The sequence below is a fragment of the Myxocyprinus asiaticus genome, chromosome 32 (assembly GCF_019703515.2).
Source record: "Myxocyprinus asiaticus isolate MX2 ecotype Aquarium Trade chromosome 32, UBuf_Myxa_2, whole genome shotgun sequence".
NCBI lineage: Eukaryota > Metazoa > Chordata > Actinopteri > Cypriniformes > Catostomidae > Myxocyprinus > Myxocyprinus asiaticus.
In genome coordinates, this window is record NC_059375.1 from 18,655,335 (window position 1) to 18,678,124 (window position 22,790).

The 22,790-nt window shown below is 37.6% G+C and overlaps 2 protein-coding genes across 6 annotated transcripts in view; both read left to right on the forward strand.

The window, feature by feature from the left end:
- Positions 1–876: 876 nt before the first annotated feature.
- Positions 877–9,670, forward strand: nmt1b (N-myristoyltransferase 1b). Of its 3 annotated transcripts, XM_051667472.1 has the most exons (12): positions 878–1,031; positions 1,118–1,223; positions 1,429–1,573; positions 4,849–4,967; positions 5,385–5,476; positions 5,604–5,720; positions 5,807–5,977; positions 6,255–6,363; positions 6,485–6,655; positions 7,089–7,256; positions 9,328–9,465; positions 9,568–9,670. In XM_051667472.1, exons 1-12 carry the CDS (start codon positions 1,012–1,014, stop codon positions 9,586–9,588), a joined length of 1,377 nt encoding a protein of 458 aa, XP_051523432.1. In that variant the 5' UTR covers positions 878–1,011; the 3' UTR covers positions 9,589–9,670. The 3 variants fall into 3 exon arrangements, with proteins under 3 accessions (XP_051523433.1, XP_051523434.1, XP_051523432.1); XM_051667473.1 differs by lacking the exon at positions 7,089–7,256 and having other exon boundaries at positions 877–1,031; XM_051667474.1 differs by lacking the exons at positions 5,604–5,720; positions 5,807–5,977 and having other exon boundaries at positions 877–1,031.
- Positions 9,671–13,407: 3,737 nt separating this feature from the next.
- Positions 13,408–22,790, forward strand: part of LOC127423278 (supervillin-like) — a 95,009-nt gene continuing 85,626 nt past the window's right edge. For 2 of the 3 annotated variants that reach the window (XM_051667441.1, XM_051667443.1), the window contains exon 1: positions 13,408–13,788. The gene's annotated coding sequence lies outside the window, so the exon portion shown is untranslated. The remainder of the gene's footprint in view (positions 13,789–22,790) is intronic. The other variant, XM_051667442.1, reaches the window with a different exon arrangement.

The following is a 22,790-nucleotide window of genomic DNA, read 5'->3' on the forward strand; positions in this document are numbered from 1 at the left end:
CCAGTGAGGCTACAGAATTTATTTGGAAAATGGCTTGAAACTTAAAAAGCTTTTTTATAGTGGTAACACTTTAAAATAAGGTTCCATTCATTAACAATAGTTAACTACAATAGTTAACATGAACTAACAAATTAATTGGAAATTCAATTCAACCAATTCAATTAAACACTGTTAGCCCTAATGTTGTCATTACAGGAAAAATCAAGTTGTCTTAATTAAACATTACTTGAAATGTCAATTTTTGGGCTCAACTCTTGGAACTTATTTTTCTTAAAAATCCATAGACTTAAGATTTTATGGGAACATATCGGGGCATGTAAATAGTTGTTATTAAGCATTCATAGATATTTTTATAGATATATGTCATAGATAACATTAACCAAGATTAATAAATGCTGTTACATATATTACTGCAATTACTATTTAACTGCAATAAGGGGAATTTGTCATTTTTTCTGCATGAATTACAATATCTATAAACACAATATCATATGCATTACATAAAGTGGATTTCCAGAAACATGAAATATTAATAATCAATGTTTGAAATGCCACCATAGAAATGTGTAATATCTCATTATATATTTAATAAATTAACTTTTTAAATTTTATGGAATGGACACTTCATTTAACAGAATGGCATTCCCTTTGTTGATTTTCTTGGAATTGCAATTCAGTGAATTAATCTTCCTGTCATTCCACTTCAAATTCCAGTTCAACCTACTATAGGGCATGGATAATTCAACGCAAATTATAACTCGTGAATTAAAAGGGAGCCAATTCTTAAATCCTGAATTTTGCCCAACCCTGGACTGCAGTGGTGTGCAGAGATAAAGGATCAGTGTTTTAGGGTGTGGAGGGCAGTGGATTGGTGGATGCTGATGATGGTGGGTGGGTGTCTCCCTCCTGCCCTCACTGCACATTAAGATAAGCTCCTAAGCCACAAACACCCGAAAATTCAGAGCTGAAGGGTCACAACACTGGCTGCTCCAGTGCCCAAAAACACATAATATGGCTGAAGAGAAAAGTCCGTAAGTGATTCATCTATTCATTCTCTCTTTTTTTTTTTCCATCTGTGTTTTTGTTGGATTTGTAATTTTATGTTGTTTTCATACAGTGAAAAGAGCTTAGAGGAAGACAGGGGAGCTGATGGCAAGAAGAAAGCAAAGAAAAACAAAGGCCAAACATGGGCTAAAGAGGGGCCGAGGGACCCTTTTGAAATGGTAACAAATACTGTATATTTTGGTGTCCAATTACTTTATACAGTATATATATATATATATATATATATATATATATATATATATATATATATATATATCAATATACAATATTATGTCAGAGAAAAATATTAGCTACATAAGATTACCACATAATCCGTTTCATATCAGTTGAGCGTGCCTGTCTTCTGATCTCCCCGGTTCCCAGCTGGACTCACTTTCAGAGGAGAAGCAACAGGAGATACAGAAAGCCCTACACCTCTTTTCTCTGGGCCAGGGGCCTCCAAAGAACCTCCAGGAGGCTCATAGATACACATACCGCTTTTGGGATACCCAGCCAGTCCCTAAAATAGGTACAGTATGCCACATATAGCATTACTATGAACAAAGCAAACTGTGAGTATTGATTCAGAGAGTCCAGATCTTGACTTAACATTTAAAGACCCCATGAAATCTAAATTAATGTTTAGTTACTTTTAACCCATGTCTAGTAGATTTAAGGTCGTCTACATGATAGTGTACTTCTAAATGTTGACAAAATTCACTTTCAGCAGTGCTACGTCCTGCCTCAGTCTAGGTATAAAAGGTTGGGTTCCCTTCTCTCATCCAAACTCTTAAAAATCAGTCAACTTTAGACAAAGAAAACTTTTATTAAAGAAACAGAAAATGGATGTCCCAAAAGGAGGGGGCAAAGCCAAAACAACAAACAAAATCAAATCAAATCACTTTTATTGTCACACAGCCATATACACAAGTGCAATAGTGTGTGAAATTCTTGGGTGCAGTTCCGAGCAACATAGTAGTCATGACAGTGATGAGACATATACCAATTTACAAAAAAAAAAACATCAGATTAACAACACAATTTAAAATCTAATCTACACAATATACAAATAATAACATACAATGTACAGTATACAACACACAATATAGAATACACATTATACAATAAAAATAGTATATATAGTATATATAAAATGTACATTAGGTTGTATTGTACTGTATTGACATTCAGGCTGTCGGCTGATAGTAAGTTGCCAGTGTGTTGTTAAGAGAGAATATAATTTATGACAGTCCGGTGTGAGATGTAAGATTAATAAAGTGCAGTGCTGATGTATTTTGATCGTGGGAGATCAAGAGTTCAAAAGTCTGATTGCTTGGGGGAAGAAGCTGTCATGAAGTTGGCTGGTGCGGGTCCTGATGCTGCGATACCGCCTGCCTGATGGTAGCAGTGAGAGCGGCCCATGGCTCGGGTCAGGAAGAGGCGCCGATGAGCCTTCTTCACAACGGCCTCAGTGTGGATAGACCATGTTAGTTCCTCAGTGATGTGGACACCCAGGAACCTGAAGCTGCTGACTCTCTCCACTGGTGCTCCATTAATGGTGATGGGACTGTGTTCTCTATCTCTTCTCCTGAAGTCCACCACAAGCTCCTTTGTCTTACTGACGTTGAGGGAGAGGTTGTGCTCCTGACACCAGTGTGTCAGAGTGTGCACCTCCTCTCTGTAGGCTGTTTCATCATTGTCAGTGATCAGACCTACCACCATCATATCATCAGCAAACTTAATGATGGCATTGGAGTGGGCTGAGAACACAGCCCTGCGGGGCTCAAGAGTTAAATACTAGCAGAGAGTAAAAGCTAACTTACAACAGAAAATGCAAATAAACATAATTTTACCCTAGCTCCCTCACTAGATAAAAACAGGAGAAAAAGACAAGATTAAACAAAATGGCACCCACCTCCCTACTTCTTCCCTACATTAATTTACTATTTACAATATTTACAAAATGAATAAAGGAACTGTTTAACAATTTAAGTGAATGAGATCCCCCTCAATCCACAAGAAAAATGGTTACTTACAACAATGGCCTACAACTACAAGTGCTACAACATTATGCAGCAACAACCATCTGGAACAAGGGAAGCTCCCTTGCAGTGGGATCTGCAGGGCTTTATCCTATTAACAATTGGGGGCTCGTCCGGGATTTATCCTGCTTCCCTCTCCCCACCAACCAATCCCAAAGGACTGATTATTGCAGACACCTGGTGTTGATTAGCCTGCAAGAGGGAGAGAGAAAGCAGGAACAAAGCAGGAACAAAAACAAAGAATTCCTCAATTGCAACAGGAACTACTGTCATACATCCACAGTATTAAAGTAAATAACAAATGAAAGAAAAAAAAAAAAAACTTAAATACATACAAGGACATAACAAGCAGATATATGCATTTAAAATCTGCAGGGTCTCCCTCCCGTTAAAAAGACCCAGTAAAATTGTTGATGTCACAACTTTGCTGAGACACTTTGTCCAATCAAACGCTTTTTTAAGAACAATAACTCACTCTCTCCCTACATCTGTGTAGTGTGCCTGGCTGTCTGTGTGCTAACCGCCACTGATGACGCCTTCACAGGGCACTTTGAATGTAACAAAATCCATGCTGTAGAACAGAGGTTTTTAAAGTCTTAAACAGCAAGCCCTCCCTCTAACAAAAATTACAAGACTGCTTATTAAAAATACATGCTTGCCATAATTACAATACAATAATTACTTAACTGTTTTATAGCCTATGTTTGTGATAAACTCGCATCACATGAGCAAGTGCCTGTCTCCATGTGAAACTGCGCTTGTCACAAACACATGAAGACACCGACCTGATATCATGTTAAACTCGTAATAATGGACACGTCGTGACGGCTGAACAGAGGCAGAGCTGTATTGCTATGTAATAGATTTGCGAGTGCACAGGACATGTTTTGAGCATGCACACGCAATCTATGAGTGTGAGCAGCGAGATTTCATAGAGCAGCATACATTCGAGAGCGCGCATTCAGTTTTGTGTGAGAACTAAGGAAATCTGCGCTCTCGCATGATATGCATTCCTTCACAACATTTAATACTGTTATAATGCCATAAAGCTATGGTCTATTAAGATGGAATATGGTCCTTTAAGCTATTAATTTTTCATTTCTTGACAATACATATTTACTATTGTATTTCTGTATCTTTTGATTTTACTTGGTAAATTTATCATCAATCTCCGTTTTGATGATAAAACCGTTTGAAAACCGTGGCTGTAGTGTCATTCCACACAGAATTTTCAGTAAAAATCACTGCGAGCCATTTCAAATAGTCATTATCACCTCTCACAGTGGTGGGTAATTGTCTTTAAAGGCAATAGTGCATAGGGATGATCACTTCTGATGTGAATGCGGGAGCTGGATACGAGGAAAGTGGCTGGAGTATATTCATATTTTTAACGCAGAGGTTTCTTGGAATGTACAGCACGAGCAAGCCCAGTTAGAACACATACATCTCCGAGATGTCTGTTTAAGAGTGTTTTATCTGGAAAGCATCACATTCTAATTAACATCTGATAAACATCTTAAAAAGAGCAGATTTACATACATTCTAAATCATAAACGTCTCAAAGACATCTGCTGAATGTCTTATTAAGTTAATTTCTGAATTGCCAACATAGAAATTTCTCAGTTTCTCCACCCATTATACTGTAATGATTGCTACAGTATGCCAATGGTCCTTTATCAATTTAGAATTTAAAGGAATACACGAATGACAATGTTCAGATGGCTCAGGGCTGCCTTTAAAAACAACATTCAATCTTTTTAAGATGAGAAAGTGACATCGCATGGGCCCATAGAATCGGAGAGGCCCAGTGTTCGAGAGGAGCCATACTCACTTCCAAAGGGCTTCATCTGGGACAAACTCGACCTGGACAACCAGGAGCAGGTGAGCGGGAGGACGTATTAAAGAGAGTACATAGTCATCATTTACTCACCCTCATGTTGTGCCAAACACCCCGTATGACCTTCTTTCTTAAGCGCAACACAAAAGGAGATGTTAGACATAATGTTCAGTCTCAGTCACCATTCACTTTTATTGTTTGGAAAAAAGATACAATGAAAGTGAATGGTAACTGAGGCTGTCAATCTACATCTCATTTTGTGTTGCATGGAAGACAGAAAGTAAAATGGGTTTGGAACAACATGAGGGTAAGTAGATGATGAGGAACTATCCCTTTAAGTTTTTTGATAACACCGCTGTCAAACTGACCATTCAAGGAAGGTTTATATAGTAAAAGACTGTCTTATCTTTATCTTCAATCCTCTAACTTCCTCCTTATCTGTCTCTTCTATGTATTTGTAGCTGAGGGAACTGTGTGACTTGCTGAATGAAAATTATACAGAGGAAGATGACAACACACTTCGCTTGCAATACTCTCCACAGTTCTTGCTCTGGTGTGTATAGTATCCATAAGAAAATACAGTGCAGCTCTATATTATTTCAGTGAGAGCCAATTATGGCACAATCAACCATAAATGTGACCCCTATCATTCCTCTTTATCTTTCATACACTAAATGCAGGGCTCTGTGCCCCCCTGGTTGGCAGTCACAATGGTATTGTGGAGTCCGGGTAAATGCCAGTCAAAAGCTAGTGGGATTCATAAGTGCCATTCCTGCAACAATTAAAATATTTGACACGTAAGAGCAAAACAATTTCTCAGTTGGTTAATATGATTTAAATACATTTTTGAATGATGCAAATTACAAATTCAAGTTCTCTACAGAGAGATAAAGATGGTGGAGGTGAACTTCCTTTGTGTGCACAAAAAACTACGCTTTAAGAGAATGGCACCAGTCCTGATCAAAGAGATCACCAGACGTGTCCACCAACAGGGTGTATTTCAAGCAGTCTACAGTGCCAGTACAGTCTTACCAAAACCCATCGCAAGCTGTAGGTATGATGGCACATAAGGTATTCTTTCTCATTCTGCCAAACCCCCACATCTATCTATCTGTCCATCCATCCATCCATCCATGTACCTCTCTACCGACCCACCTAATCCTAATCCAACACTTAATGCTGCATAGACCTTGAAATATTTAAAGGCCTATAAACCTAAAGACTTTTTAGAGTTTCTTTAAACTCAGGCAATTCTTTCATCTTGACAAGCTTTCCTTTTCTAGTGCTTCATTCAAATTAAATTCCATATTTCTCTCTATGATTGTTTTAAGGTACTGGCACAGATCTCTGAACCCACGCAAGCTGATTGAACTGAATTTCTCCTCTCTCACTCGTAACATGACCTTGCAAAGGGCCCTCAAGCTAAACAAGCTTCCTCAGGTCAGAACGCCCTCCCGTGGGCCAAATGTAGCATGACTCATTCTGATAACGAGCTCCTAGGACTTTTTTTTTTTTTACTTCTCCTAATGTAATCTCTTTTCTATTCTCTATATAACAACAGACAACAAAAACCGTAGGCCTTCGCCCCATGACTGTGGAGGATGTGCCCATGGTTCATTGTCTTCTGAGAGAACATTTACAGACTTTTCATCTCTCTCCTGTTCTGACCCAGGAGGATGTCCAACACTGGCTTTTGCCACAAGATGGTGTAATAGATACATATGTTGTGGAGGTCAGTATAATGACAACTCAATCCAGCAAGCCAAAATGATGGACAAGATTACCTAGTAAACCCCTTCCCATCTGTATTTCTGAATCTGATTGGACCACTTTCACCACATGTTAATGCAGCTATAACTACAGTGGGCCCATAAAGTAATCGGACATCTTTAGACACTTACATCGCACATAAAATTGAATGAATTTCTTTCTTTTCTTTCATAAATTGACAGTATTCCCACCTCTTCAGAGACTACCACACCACTGATTCATACATTTCGAATTGTGACATTGTGACATGCGGTCCACTGTACATGGCATAGACATTTTCTAAAAGTGAATGAAACAGGTAGTGTAGATGGGCCACTTACTCTTTGCTGGAGAGGACACGTCTGTATCATTCAGATTCCATATCTTTCATTAACGCTTCCCATGTGTCTTAGCAGAGCATGGATAGTACTGTTACTGACATGGTGAGTTTCTACACACTTTCCTCTACGGTTCTGAACCACCCTGTGCATAAGAGTCTGAAGGCAGCCTGTGTTCTCTACTGCATCAGCATGGCCACCCCACTGCTGCAGTTAATGGAGGACATCCTTATCATCTGTAAAGCAGTAAGTCAAAGGACATTGTGTATCATCACAATACTGCTGACTGTAGCACTACAATGATGAACTGCCACATTTGCAGTGTTGGATAGTAAGGGACTACATGTAATATGGATAACATAATCAGATTATAAAAGTCAAGTACTTGTAATTAGACTGCATTACAGTTTAAATATATACATAATCAGATTACAGTTACTTTTTATGGATTACATGATTACATATTTATTAATTATCATATTGATTACCTGTCACTTGAAGTTATGTTTGCTTATTTAAAGGAGACCTACTATGCCACTTTTTACAAGATGTAATATAAGTCTCAGGTGTCCCCAGAATGTGTCTGTGAAATTTCAGCTCAAAATACCCCACGGATCATTAATCCATGTTGTAAATGCCTCTTTTTGGGTGGAATCAAAAACACGCTGTTTTCGTGTGTGTCTCTTTAAATGCAAATGAGCTGCTGCTCCCCGCCCCTTTCCGGAACAGGGCTGTGCCTTTACAGCTGGTGCTTCGGATACTATAGCAACAACAAATCAGAACCAATATGACTGACACAGTAAATACCGGAGTGTTTTTCAGCCATTTAGCAATGATGGATGAGCAACACGAAAATATACTGTAATGACGTTAGCTATGCGCTATAACGAGACTTGACATTTTAGGGGGTTGTCTTGCATCATGCGATTTGCAAACATTCACAAAATATAAAGTGTGATACTTACATCTTCAGGATATAAAACTGGAACACGAACAGCTGGTACTGATCCATGCTTGAGAATCAAATATATAGAAAAGCCTGCTTTATATTGACCCTCATTCACAAAGCAGTCTGGTGTAAAATGATTTGCACAAACATGCACAAATTTTGGTATGTTTTGGGGAATATTTTCTTCAAAAACAAAACTTGTCCACTGCGTCTTCAGTGGCTCTGATGCCGGGAGTACATGAAGACTCTTATGTTCACTTTTACAGCCAACAACAGAACACTTATGACACTTACGAAGTTGAGACATTATTCTTCTCACTCTAGCTGCTCCAGCGTGGAAAAAAATGGCGCACTGTGTGTCGATCACTCAGGGGAAGATCTATGATAATAGGGTGGAGTCCGTCACCAGTCGTGGGCGTGGCCTTCTCTAAAGTGACGTCACTTTAGAGCAGATACGAAAACCAGTCATTTTGGGACACTGTTTTTGATTAATAGAAATATAAGAAAGAGGAGTGAGTGGACATTTAACATTGTAGGGTGGTTGTGTAAACACACTGCCGACTCACATTTATGTTCAAACTCCATGTAAAAGTGAATTTTATACATAATAGATCCCCTTTAAAAGCATGTTATCTTACCAAAACCCAACAACAACAAAAAATGTGTATGTTTTTATAAAAAATCTAAATAAAATATATTATATTTTGATAACCATTCTATATATCATCTAGCCATGTGTCCTATTATGTCACTAGAAAGGTCTCATTCTTTTATATGCATGTACTGTATCAAGATGCAATACACAGTTATAGTATATATATATATATATATGAATCATTGTCTTCCATCTTGGGAAACATATCAGAGATAGGTTTTTCTGACCCTTTAAGTACCTTTGCTTTAATCAGTGACTGAAAAATACTTCGATTTCATGTTTAATAATGTTTAATTAAAGAAGTAATTTAGTACAAAACAAACTCAACACAAGTTAATGGTTAGTTTTTCCTTAAATCATGAAGGCTCTCTGTGTTGTTAACAAAGATTATTCTATACAAGTACATGTGACACCAAATAAATAAGAGTTAGATCATAAATAATCCATAATTATTTATCAGATTTTTTAGGTTAGATTACCTAAAAAGTGTAATCTAAAATATTATGTTTCTAATTACAATTTTTATGAAATGTGCAATCAGAACCAGGTTACATTTCAAAGGCAGTCTAACCAACATTGCTCACATGACATCTGCTTCTCATCTGTCACATCTTTATTACCCTGACTTTATTGAGCCTTCTTTTAACTGTGTTGTTTGTTTGTCTCTTGACTCCTCTTACTCTCTGTCTCTCTTTTTCTCTCAATCTGTTCAGATGGGGTTTGATGTGTTTACTACACTGGATGTAATGGATACTAAAGCTTTTTTGGAGCCACTTAAATTCAGAATGGGAGATGTATGCAAGCAATATTACCTCTACAACTGGAGATGCCCTGACATAGCATCAGACAAGGTGACCAAACAGTGTATTATTGTTTAAACATACAGGTTTTGATGGCAGAATGAAAAAAAGGCAAATGAAATGGCTAAAAACTGATGTTATTCCATATTTCAGGTGGGCATTGTGCTGAAGTAATGCCCTTTTTGTGCCACATGAATACACAAGTCTTCAGAGGAGAGTCTCAGCTAATAATTAAATAAAACCTTATTGACAATTATGGAATCTGTCTGCACATTGGTTTATTTTTTTATTTGTATAGATATATTGATTCAGTTAGTGAACCATTGCTGGGAGCTTCACCTGGCAAAGAAACAAGAGACAAAGCAGATGTCATTAAATGTCAACAGTTTTACTCAGTTCTGTTCATTCAAAACAAATATCATTTTATCTTTGCATTTGTGACGTTGTGTGATTCAAACACATTCATGATACTTATGAAGTATTAGTATACTTACCATTTTAATTGACTTTTGAAGTCAGGAAATGTATTTTTGTGTAATCTACAACCAGTCAAGTAAAACAAATAAGAAGAGATTTTTAAGAAGGGTAGATGGTGTAAGTACAAAGTTAATAGTAATTAAGTAGTTCCTGGAGTGTCAGGTATGATACATGTCCCTGATACAATTTAGCATGTTACTTTTTAGGGCTTTTTAAGGACAACATATTTTCTAATTGCCTGGTATTACACTGAAAACACAAATTAGTTGACTTTACTCAATTGATTGAGTAAACTTGTTCCCTCAATTTAATTGAGTAATGTCATCTTCAAAACTTGTGTAATTAACTTGGTGTTTATATAGAATTAACTTAACTATTTAAGTTAAGGTAACTAGATGCAAATAGACTAAACTCAGAATTGCAGTTTAAATATTGTTGTTTCTAATTAATGTTAATTAAATTTACTAAAATTTAGATTAGACAATAATAGATAAAATAAAGAAGATTATAACTGAATCTAGGTAAATCATAAAATAAACTTAATTCAACACAGAAATGCATATATGCATGTACTTCAGTTGCACATGCACAAGGAGAACTGAGAAAGTAATAACAGGGTCCAACTTGACTGAAGGTGACACAGATCACCCTAATGGTGAAATCACACGAAACAACATCAGCTCTGGAAAAAATTAAGAGACCTCTGCAAAATTATAAGTTTCTCTGGATTTACTATTTATAGGGCTGTGTTTGAGTAAAATTAACATTTTTGTTTTATTCTTTAAAGTACTGACAACATTTCTCCCAAATTCCAAATATTGTCATTTAGAGCATTTATTTGCAGAAAATGACAACTATTTATAGTATTTTTAGACCTCGAATAATGCAAAGAAAACAAGTTCATATTCATTTTTAAACAACACAATACTAATGTTTTAACTTAGGAAGAGTTCAGAAATCAATATTTGGTGGAATAACCCTGATTTTCAATCACAGCATTCAAGTGTCTTGCATGCTCACTACCAGTCTTTCACATTGATGTTGGGTGACTCCTGGCACAAAAATTCAAGCATCTCAGCTTTGTTTGATGGCTTGTGATCATCCATTTTCCTCTTGATCACATTCCAGAGGTTTTCAATGGAGTTCAGGTCTGGAGATTGGGCTGGCCATGACAGGGTCTTGATCTGATGCTCCTCCATCCACACTTTGATTGACCTGGCTATGTAGCATGGAGCATTGTCCTGCTGGAAAAACCAATCCTCAGAATTGGGGAACATTGTCAGAGCAGAAGGAAGCAAGTTTTCTTCCAGGATAAGCTTGTAAGTGGTTTGATTCATGTGTCCTTCACAAAGATGAATCTGCCTGATTCCAGCCTTGCTGAAGCACCCCCAGATCATCGTTCAGACGTTGTGTTGAGCGATAGAGACTGAGCGATCATGAGCACTTTCAGCATCACTCCCTTCAATATGCTCACTCCTGGTGTCAGTCAAACATGCGGCTCTCCAGGTGCTCTCAATATCTCATCATCTGTCACTCAGCGCTGTTCTGTGAGGATTCCAATTTAAATCAGATTAATGTTGGTCACAATACCACTAATCACAGCAATTACATTTGAACCATAACGGCACTGTGTCTTCACGCATTTGCTTAATAATTAGCGATTTGTAGGGGCCTGGGTAGCTCAGTGGTAAAAGCTACCACCCCTGGAGTTTGCTAGTTTGAATCCCAGGGTGTGCTGAGTGACTCCAGCCAGGTCTCCTAAGCAACCAAATAGGCTCAGTTGCAAGGGAGGGTAGAGTCACATGGGGTAACCTCCTCTGGTTGCTATAATGTGGTTTGTTCTCGGTGGGGCGTGTGGTGAATTGAGCGTGGATGCCACGGTGGATGGCATGAAGGCTCCACACGCGCTATGTCTCCGTGGCAACACGTTCAACAAACCATGTGATAAGATGTGCGGGTTGATGGTCTCAGATGCGGAGGCAGCTGGGATTTGTCCTCCGCCACCCGGATTGAGGCGAATCACTACGCGACCACGAGGACTTAAAAGCACATTGGGAATTGGGCATTCCAAACTGGGAGAAAAAGGGGAAATAAAAATAATAATAATAATAATAATAATTAGCGATTTGTGTTACAGCACAATGCCAAAGACAGTAAGCAGATTTCTCACTGGAGCAGTTTTAGAACTTGTAATGGATATATTATTCTTATTTTTTAACGTATCTCTGCTGTGTGTGATGCTCTCATGGTTTTTACTGCTTACCAGTGTGCCACAACGACCTTTTGATATAAGCAACAGAACTGTTTCAAAACAAATAAATGTTAGCAATTCACAATTAATATAATTTTAATGTAATTTTGGTAACTTTATAAAAAGGTTCCATTCGTTAACATTAGTTAATGCATTAGGTATCATGAAGAAACAATGAACAATATATTTTTACAGACTTTATTAATCATAATGTTAGTTAATAAAATTACAATTGTTCATTGTTAGTTCATAGTGCACTAATGTTAACTTATACAACTTTTGATTTTAAAAATGTAATAGTATATGTTGTAACTAACATTAAGTTAATTAGTTCATGTTAACTAATGTTGTTAAATAATGTTAACAAATGGAACCTTTTTGTAAAGTGTTACCGTAATTTTACTGTGTGGGGCACAAATTTATAACTGCACAACATAACTTGCAAAAGTTTGGCAAAGGGCACTTTAAAAAAAAAAGAAAGGTAGGTCTATTTTTATTGGCCGATCTTAGTGTTAAAAACTTGGAGATCGGTATCGGCCTCAAATTTCCTGATCGTTGCACCACTCATTGTCATGTTAACATGACAGTGGAGATACGTTCTTGGCGTCTTGTTGTCCACAACTGGCGGCCATCCCACATTTTTCTCGTACTGCTGTACTGGCAATACGTCCCAACAATTGCTGGGAAAGCCAAATAATCTGCCCCTCGCTCGCACCATGCGATCTGTTCGTGAACTAGGTGTCTGCATTATTCTGCGCTTCAGAGTCCAAACATTTAAGCAGACAGATTATACACGAGCATTATTGCGTCATGGAATTACGATTCGATCTGAACGTGCAGTTGTGTTCTGTGCAATAATCCCATGACAACACCAGGTGGCGCCATAACAGTGATACCTGGCAAAGATTGAACACAACCAATGCTTCAACAGTCATTGGCGTAATAACATACAACAAAATAAAACATACAGAGCAATTATTCATATTGTTCAGTGTCTCTCTAGGTAACTTTAAAAAATACTTTTGCTCTCTTGTAGAAACCAAATCATTTTGGTGTCTCTTTTATTTAATAATTTTTTTGTAACAAGATAAATGTTACATATTACTATATATTTTCCTACGGTTATTCCTTAAGAATTAATTTCATCATTCAAACTGTGTGGAATATACATTCATACGCATTCAAATGTACAGTGTTCCGCACGGCGAAGTGGCTAACACGGAACAGATACTGCACGCGGACTGGCGTGGACAGGGGCGGGATTTGAACTTTCAAACACGGTTGGTAAACGCGCTCTCGTTTTCGCCTTCGCACTGTGTGTTAGTCCGTGTGTGTTTATATGAGTTCTATAGGAGCAGTGTGAAATTCTGTTTGAGTTTTCCACCGCCTCTGCTCGGAGGGACATGCGGTGGTTTAATCCCGACACAGCGCTCACTCGCTCCCGCTGACTCAGTCCAAAACACAAAGACTGCTGTGAGGTTTCAGGTGCTTTTGTATCTTTCTTTTATTTCATAATTCATGCTTTGTTTATGACTGGAACAGACATTGGAAAACAGTCCGTATCTGAGCTTTTGGAAGAGAGGTCTTCTGCTCTTTGGATGGTCCTGTTTCAGTTGTCACGATTCAACAAAATTCTGAAAAAGTAGGTGAGTAGCTTCCAGGATCTCATCTGAAGTGCGTTACATTTCTCTCTCATTGATGAATCTCACTCTGATGTTTCTCATATTGTGTTCTTGTACCTATGCTGTCTAGAACTGGCTTTCAGTGTTTCAGTGTTTGTTTAAAAAGATGTGGAGATGTCAGAGCTGTTCTGTGATACGGGTGTGTGTGTGTGTGTGTGTGTGTGTGTGTGTGTGTGTGTGTGTGTGTGTGTGTTAGTGATTGAGTGAGTTGTAATGGAGTGGGTTGCTTAATAATTCAACTGTAATACCAAATGTCTTTGATGAAAGTCCATGTAGATTCTGAGTTCTGGGTGAAATGTGTTCTTCTTTAGTTTTTTTTAAACTCAACGGTTACTTTATTTTTTAATCTGATCTGTATGTCAGTTTTTTATTTTATTTTATTTCATTTTTTAAGAGATTAGAGTCTTCAATTGATCATGTCATTGTGGATGATTTCATGTGACCATGTGCAATTTCCTTTTTGTATTCAGCTCTGAACAGTATACAACTGGATGCAAGTCAGCATTAGAACATGAGAAACAAACAGTTCTCACAGAGTTTAGGGGTCTAAGTCTTAAAGTGATAGTTCACCCAAAAGTGAAAGTTCTCATCATTTACTCACACTCATGCCATCCCAGATGTGCATGACTTTCTTCTGCAGAACACAAACAAAGCTTTTTAGAAGAATATCTCAGCTCTCTAGGTCCATACAAAGCAAGTGAATGGTAACCAGAACTTCAAATGCTCCAAAAAGGATATAAAGGCAGCATAAAAGTAATCCATAAGCCTCCAGTGGTTTAATAAATTTGTTCTTAAGTGATCCAGTTGGGTTTAGGTGAGAACAGACCAAAATGTAACTTCTTTTTCACTGTACTATAAATCTTGACATCAGCAGTCTCCTTGGCAATCATAATTTCAAGCTCAATTACACTTCCGATAGCACCATCTAGTGCTATGCGCGTGCGTCAAGCGCTAGGAAGTGTAATCGAGCTTAAAATCATGAGTGTGCCTAGAGACTGCAATGACAAGATAAAAAGTGAAAAAGGAGTTCTATTTTGGTCTGTTCTCACCCAAAGCCAATTGTATCCCTTCAGAAGACATGGATTAAGCCACTGGAGGTTTATGGATTACTTTTATGCTGACTTAATCTCCTTTTTGGAGCTTTTAAAGTTCTTGTCACCATTCACTTGCATTGTATGGACGTACAGAGCTGAAATATTCTTCTAAAAATCTTCATTTATGTTCAGCAAAAGAAAGTCATACACATCTGAGATGGCAAATAATGAGAGAATTTTCATTTTTGGGTGAACTTCTTTTAAACAATGATCCTCCATTGTGCTGTTTTGGGAGAGCACACCATTAAAAGTCTGCAAAAACAAATGCATTGCAATTGAGGCAAAAAGAACTAGAAGAATGAGTTCACTTTTTCACAGAGCAACAATGGCAAATAATAATAATGTAATGGTTATGGAATTGAATTATTGTTTCAAAGAATTGTTTAAAATCAGAGCACTTGAAAGTTTAGGTAAACAGCAAAAAACAGTTTCAATGCTTACATGCAGTGCCTGATACCTTTAGTTTGACTCATGTTTGAGTGTGAACACTCATCTTTGAGTCGCAATATATAGTGTAACAGCATTTTTCAAGTGGCCCCACAGCTTTTCTCTAGCAAAGCTTCAGTTGGTGACGTGGGTGTGCTTTGCGATACTGAGTGATATTATTTGGATCAAATGGCTAATTAAATATGTTGTGAACGATTTAGGCCATTTCCCTCTTAATTCCTCTTTGCAGCTTTTGGATAAACGATTCATCCAGTTTTTGGAGCTTGCACCGACCTAACAGACTTTATCACTTTCACCCACATACCAAAAAAGCAAGCTCCACCACTGACATTTCCCTTCCTGTTTTAACAGTGTTATATAAAATCAACAAAACTGGACAGAAAGACCCACACAAAAGGTCCGTTAAACACGAATCACTAAAACAGTTGTTATTACCGCATGGTTAACACATTTACATCCGCCTTGATGAATTGATGAAGGTGAATAAGTGTAAAAAATACTGACAAGACTCAACTGGATTGCATTCTGAGATGGGTAGATATTGATCCCTGAGGGGAGATTAAATTGAGCAATGAAGAACAGTAATGCCGATAGAGCGTCAGAGAGCTCAGGCTTGATTTTGAATTGATAATGCAGTCATCTAGACTTCATGCCTAAATGAACTGAACACACTGGTGGTGGCAAACATGAGTCGGATTCAGCGATATAGCTATACAAAATCAAAAATGTTAAGCCTTTATAATGTGTGTGTGTGTGTATATATATATATATATATATATATATATATATATAAAGAACAATATTTAGTCATTTTAATTTTGTATTCACCAATATAACAATGCATACTAATAAACAGTAATTCCATGAAAATATGTAAAACATTTTGTAATGTCATGAAAACGATTTGTATTGCATCGATGCATAGAAGCGGACACTTTGAACGGAATCATGGAAATGATTCAAACTTAACAACTCTGTTTTTTTCACTTAAGTTTAAATCGGAGACACTATTAAAACATCTGTAATGCTCTCGTACTTGCGAGACAAGAAAGGCTCACAAAAAGATCCAATAAAGAATCGCAGAAGTAGTTCACAATTTTGAATCAATGCATTGAAGCAGACAGTTTGAACTGAATTAGGAAATGAATCAAACTTACCAACTCTGTTTTTACTACTGAAGTTTAAATCAGAGATGCTGTTAAAACATCTTTCTTAATGCTCTCATACTTGGAGACAATATAAGATTGCAAACTACACTGCAAATGTTTTTGTTGTTGATTCAACTCATTATATTTAGTGAATTTTTGCACAAGCTTTGAGTTTTACTGACTTTCTTGGAAAAGTTTCTCACAAATTAAGTAGTCTGAACTGATTGAATTTATTTGTAAAAACTTCAGTTTAGTTAGCTTAACTTATGTTGGATGTAGTTATGAAAACTTCACTTTAATTCACTGAACTAAGGCCTGCCACTCTATTGTTAGTATTCAGTGATGCTGAATTTCATGTCATGTTAGCCCTGCATTCTTTGCATTGCAGGATGTCTGTCTTCTTGAGAGACATGGCTGCTCACGCAATAGTTTGGTTAGGAGGCACGTAGATGTCACTTGACACACAAACCTCAGTAATTGTGACACTCAACAAATATAATTAATAACTAAAAGTGATGATAAAAACAACAACAATACAACACAACAGCACAGATAAAGTCCCCAAATAGCAATTTTTTATTTTTTTTTACCTACAATCTGAACCTCATTATTTATAGAAATACAAGCATTAAATCATTCCAATAATTTCAAAATCATCATAGATATCTTGTGAAAATGTAATATATCGCTCAGCCCTAGTCGGACTGTCATTCTGTTTGTCACTCAAACATTTGTCCCCAAGTTCAGGGCAACAGGAACCAATCAGGCCTCACATGGCCTCTTGCCAAGACTAGACTAAGCCTTATCAAGACATCAGGACAAAACGTATTACAACAGACACAAAGCTTGCTACATGAAGCTTAGGACATGCAGCTCAGTGAGACAGAGAGAGAGGAAAATAACAAATAACACAAAAACATGTACACACACACTCTCGCATACCAGGGTAAAGATCTGTTGCCTGTGAGGTAATTTACGGTTTTAAATGCCAGAGGAGAAAAGTGAAGCCCAAACGAGTTCCAGCATAACCTCAGAGTGCTCATAATTCTTCTCTCAGGGCATGTTTATTTTGATCCATGTAAAACCGAGGTGGACAGAAGCCTTATTGTTGCAAGGTGGTGAAGTCGGTGTCACGGGCCAGTTGAAGTGTTGTCTCGCAATGCATTGTGTGACTTGGGAGAGGTCAGGTTTCATCTGCAGGTGTGTCTGACCAGGAGAATACGGGTTGATAGATTTTAGGTTATTACATGTGTAAAGTGGTGTAAGATAAGCACATCCACTAACACAACACTACAGGTGCAGTCAAACTACTTTCAGCATGCAAATTACAATAGACCCCGAAACGAATATTGGAAATAGGATATAATGCCACACTAGGGCTTCTGTTTTTAAGAAATGATTAATCACAAATAACAAATAATACATTCAAAATGTTAACATATGCCGTTAGCTCCACTTTTCTCACTACAATCCACGAAACCATCTTTGAAGTTTAGATAAACTGGTCAAACATCTTGAACTAACAAAAAACAATACTTTTACAGCATTTATTAATCTTGATTAACAACATTTACATTTTATAAAATTAATGTTGACATTTAGTTAATGCATATTGAACTTACGTGAATGAAATTAACAATTTAATTTTAACATTAACCAAGATTAATAAATGCTGTAAAATAATATTTTTCGTTGTTAGTTATGATACGTAATGCATTTACAAATGTCAACAAATACAAACATTTTGTAAAGTGTTACCAATGTCTTTTTGCTAATACAGTCATTATTCATAAATATCAGACCACTGGAAGGCACGACAGACCAATCAGCATTGCGTATTCCATTGAGCCGTGTAATAAATTTGCACAGCAGTGGGCAGGGCTGCAAAAAAAAAAAAAAAAAAAACATGGACAAGTGAAAATTTTAGTTGGAATTTGTCACAAATAAGATGAGGAAGAATTTATTAAGGGTTGTAATGTGAAGCAGAGTTTAGCCTAGTTGTTTAGCCTAGAAAAGGGAGATATACAAAATGTGCGGTGTTGGGGGGCCTCCAGGAACAGCGTTGGGAACCACTGCTCAAGATTATCTAGACATAGTCATTACCTACCATTTAGGCTATTAAAATATATTTTTTTAAAAATCATTTCAAACAAATTTTTTCATTACATTGCCAGCAAAAGTAACTATATCATGATATATTCCATTACCGTGGTGTAAAATTTCTCATACCATAATATAAGATACGGGTCACACCACCCACCCCTATAACCCACTAAATGCCTGAGAGTGTTTACTTGTGCACGATTACGAAATAACATGGTACCACAGCTGCTACGCTTGCTTATGGAATTCCCATTTTAGAAATACATCAGTTTTACAGCTCTTTCTCTCAGCAGTCCATCAGGCTTCAGTCTTCCAGATGGTCTGGGGTCTTGGGACACATTTCGTATTTCACTATACGAAATCTCAGGTCAGAGTTTACCAAACTTGAACTCTGGAACTTTGTGCTTACGTTTCTGCTCTACTGGGTTTGTATGCATATAAATGGAAGTGAATGGAGCACAGAAGCAAGTGTGCAAGTGTGAATCTTATGTCTACTCTATTCTATTACTAACAAAACAAAAAAATGCAGTGTCATGACTCATACACTCACTGAGCACTTTATTAGGAACATCTGCACCTACTTATTCATGCAATTATTTAATCAGCCAATCGTGTGTCAGCAGTGCAATGCATAAAATCAAGCAGATACAGGTCAGGAGCTTCAGTTAATGTTTACATCAACCATCAGAATGGGGAAAAATGTGATCTCTGTGATTTCGACCGTGGCATGATTGTTGGTGCCAGATGGGCTGGTTTGAGTATTTCTGTAACTGCTGATCTCCTGGGATTTTCATGCACAACAGTCCTAGATTTTACTCAGAATGGTGCCAAAAACCAAAAACATATAGTGAGTGGCAGTTCTGCAACAGAAATGCCTTGTTGATGAGAGAGGTCAACGGAGAATGGCCAGACTGGTTCGAGCTGACAGAAAGGCTACGGTAATTCAGATAACCGCTCTGCACAATTGTAGTAAGCAGAATAGCATCTCAGAATCCACAACACGTTGAACCTTGAGGCGGATGGGCTACAACATCAGAAGACCTTGTCTGGCACTTTATTAGGACCATAGTGTTCCTAATAAAGTTCTCAGTGAGGGTATACTTTGGAATACCATAACATTACCATTTGATACCATTATTGTACATTGGTACCATAACGGTACTTTTTGATTACTCACAAAATAATACATGCACACAAACAAATTAAAGCAAACTTTAAGGCCAAAGTATACTTCGATTGTCCACATTGCTGATTGGAATGTGCATAGTATGCATGACGCAAATTTTGTCATCAGCACAGTCTGCACGGTTTGTCTGCGTGCGGCCCAGATTTTCTCGACACATGGACAGTCCTCATCTGTGCGCATCACTGTTGTTAACTGTATTTGAAGAGTATCACAAAGTAGTTGAAGTGGCCATGCATCGAATGCCTTCGTATTTGCTTGCGGTCAAAAGAGTATACAGTACTTTGAAAGGCAATGCGGTTGACCATGTGCGATCCGATCCAGAACACAGAAAAGCGAAGTAAACGTGGGTGTGATGGAGGAGTCAGGAGACAGCGAACAGTTGAGGTGCGTCTTTATTGCACACACACACACAAACAAAAATAGGCTCTCAGTAGCTGACTCAAGTATAAATGCAGTCTCTTAATATGGTGCTGCCATACACACGCACACCACTTCCTTCTGCCGCTCTCTTTCACACTCTGATGCTCTGGCATGCCTTATCAGGTCTCCCTCCACCATCACTATAATGAGAGACAGGTGTTAGAATAATTACAACCCAGGTGACGAGCCTTACCACTTTCCCTTTCTCGCAGACAGACACATGACCATGCCCCCCCATGCCACACTGGGCCTTAAATTGCTAGACATTCTGGCAAGTGGAAAACCGAAGTATACTTTAGCCTTTAGTTCCAAGCACTTGAGCTGAGAAGGCTAAACATAGGCTAATGCCTTAAATCTGTGTTCAACGAAAGACACTCATCTCATTGCAGGTGCTTAGACAACTTCTTAGATTTCATCTAGAATATTTACACAAAGCAGGGCATGCATGTACTCCAAAATACACAGTGTCGACACGATAAATACTTCAGGTTCAACAAGGCTATTAGTTAGCCATAGTCCTGAAATCTCAAGACATCACTCCTAATAAATCATGCAGACTTCACAGAATTGTATTGAGAGGTTAAAGGTCAACTTTTGCAGGCATGCAATGGGGAATGGCATTCAACTGTGACCTTACATCTCTGTCTGACTGCTCCTCCACCACGTCCCACCTCTCCATTTCCTAGCCAGTGACAGTAATGGGTGTTTGGTTGGGCAGTCCCCAACCTTAAATATTTACATAGACTGAAGCGGGGGTTTGACACTGTTTAGGATTGGGAGATTATGTATATAGAGTCTGGGCTGCATTGAGCAGAGCAGTTCTACTAATATTTAAACACTTTGAGTGTTAAGAATGGGATGTCTGTGGAGTGGACTGGATCTCAAAGGTGGTTGTGGGTCTTGAGTGTCACAGCACTCTAGACGTTCACAGCCAATGAACAAATGGGTCACTTTGAGAAGGGTGTTATTATGAAATGCAGGATGTGTTGTAATATTTGTACTGTAGTTTCTCGCGACCCAAATATACTTCCTTATCGCAGTGTCCTTTTTTTTTCATGGTAGTAAAAATATGAGAAGTCACACAGGTTTCCACAATAAATTGTAATAGAATTGTAACATACAGAAGATGAATTTGTTCCCATTTACTTTATATGAAACATCATGTATGTTTTGTAGTTTAAAGCTGTAAGCAAATCTACCCAGGTCTTTTTTTTAGATGCATCAGTGGTTGTGTAAAATGGAGAACTGTGATGAATATATCTCATGTTTTGGGCATGCACATTTAAACTGAAGGAGTTTTCAGCTCAGTGTAATTTGTAGACATGTATCCCATTAGAGCTGGGCGGTGTGACGGCATACAGCTTATACCAGGGCTAGTCAACTGGTGGCCCGGGGGCCAAATCTGGCCTGCCGATCATCTTCATCTCACCTTCTGTATGATTTTGATAGAATCGCATCGCAGTCTAAAACACCATGTGCTCTTTGTGCAAAACTCAGAACTCAGTGGTGAGTTTAACAACATTCAGAAGCGCGTGCAACAGCATTCAGTCGTGAGTAACAATGCTCAGTGGCGCATACAATGCCGTTTAGCAGTCTTAATAAACAATACATTGGATTCTAAAGCCACTTTTTGTATTGTCTTATCAATGCTTTACTCCTCTGCCACAATAATGTAATGCATTTTAATTATCTGGATATTTTTTGTTGTTGTATTATTTGTAATTATTTAAATCTAACTATTTATATGTTGAATTGTTATTTGTGGGGCATTCTCAGCAAATATTTATATATGCGATTCATTCAATTAATTAATCGGCACACCATGTAATGAATTTGATAAAGGATTTAATCGATTGACAGCCCTAGACGATATGTTTTGTGGCGACAATATAAATTGTCAATCGATAGGGATTTTGCTGTATGGTATATATCGTGATATGTAAGTTTCCCTCTGCGTGGCGTGGGCTTATCTATCAGTGGGCAGGGCTTCACATGGTAAATAAATAGACAAGAAATATTTATTTGAGTTTAATTAATTTTATTAGCTTATTTGAAGTTTGAAAGATGACTATCAGTACCCGGATGACCAGTCTAATATCACTTTATTCCCAGATACAGTCATTATCCATAAATATCAGACCACTGGAAGGCGTGACTGACCAATCAGCATTGAGTATTCCATTGAGATGAATAATACGTTTGCACAGCTGTGGGCAGGGCTGCAAAAGAAACATGGACTAATGCAAAAAATGTAATCAGAATTTGTCAAATAAGATGAGGAAGAATTTATTAAGAGTTGTAATGCAAAGCAGAGTTTAGCCTAGTTGTTTGTGAATTTGTTGTTGTGATTCATGGTGTTTGAATAATGAAATGAGATTAAGTCCATTTCATTTGTAAAGTATTTTCATTCTTTAGATTATCTAGACATAGCCATTACCATATGGTTATTAAAATATATATATAAAAAAATTCATTACATTGCCAGCACAAGTAACTATATCGTGATATATTCCATTACCGTGGTGTGAAATTTCTCATACCATAATATAAGATGTGGGTCACACCACC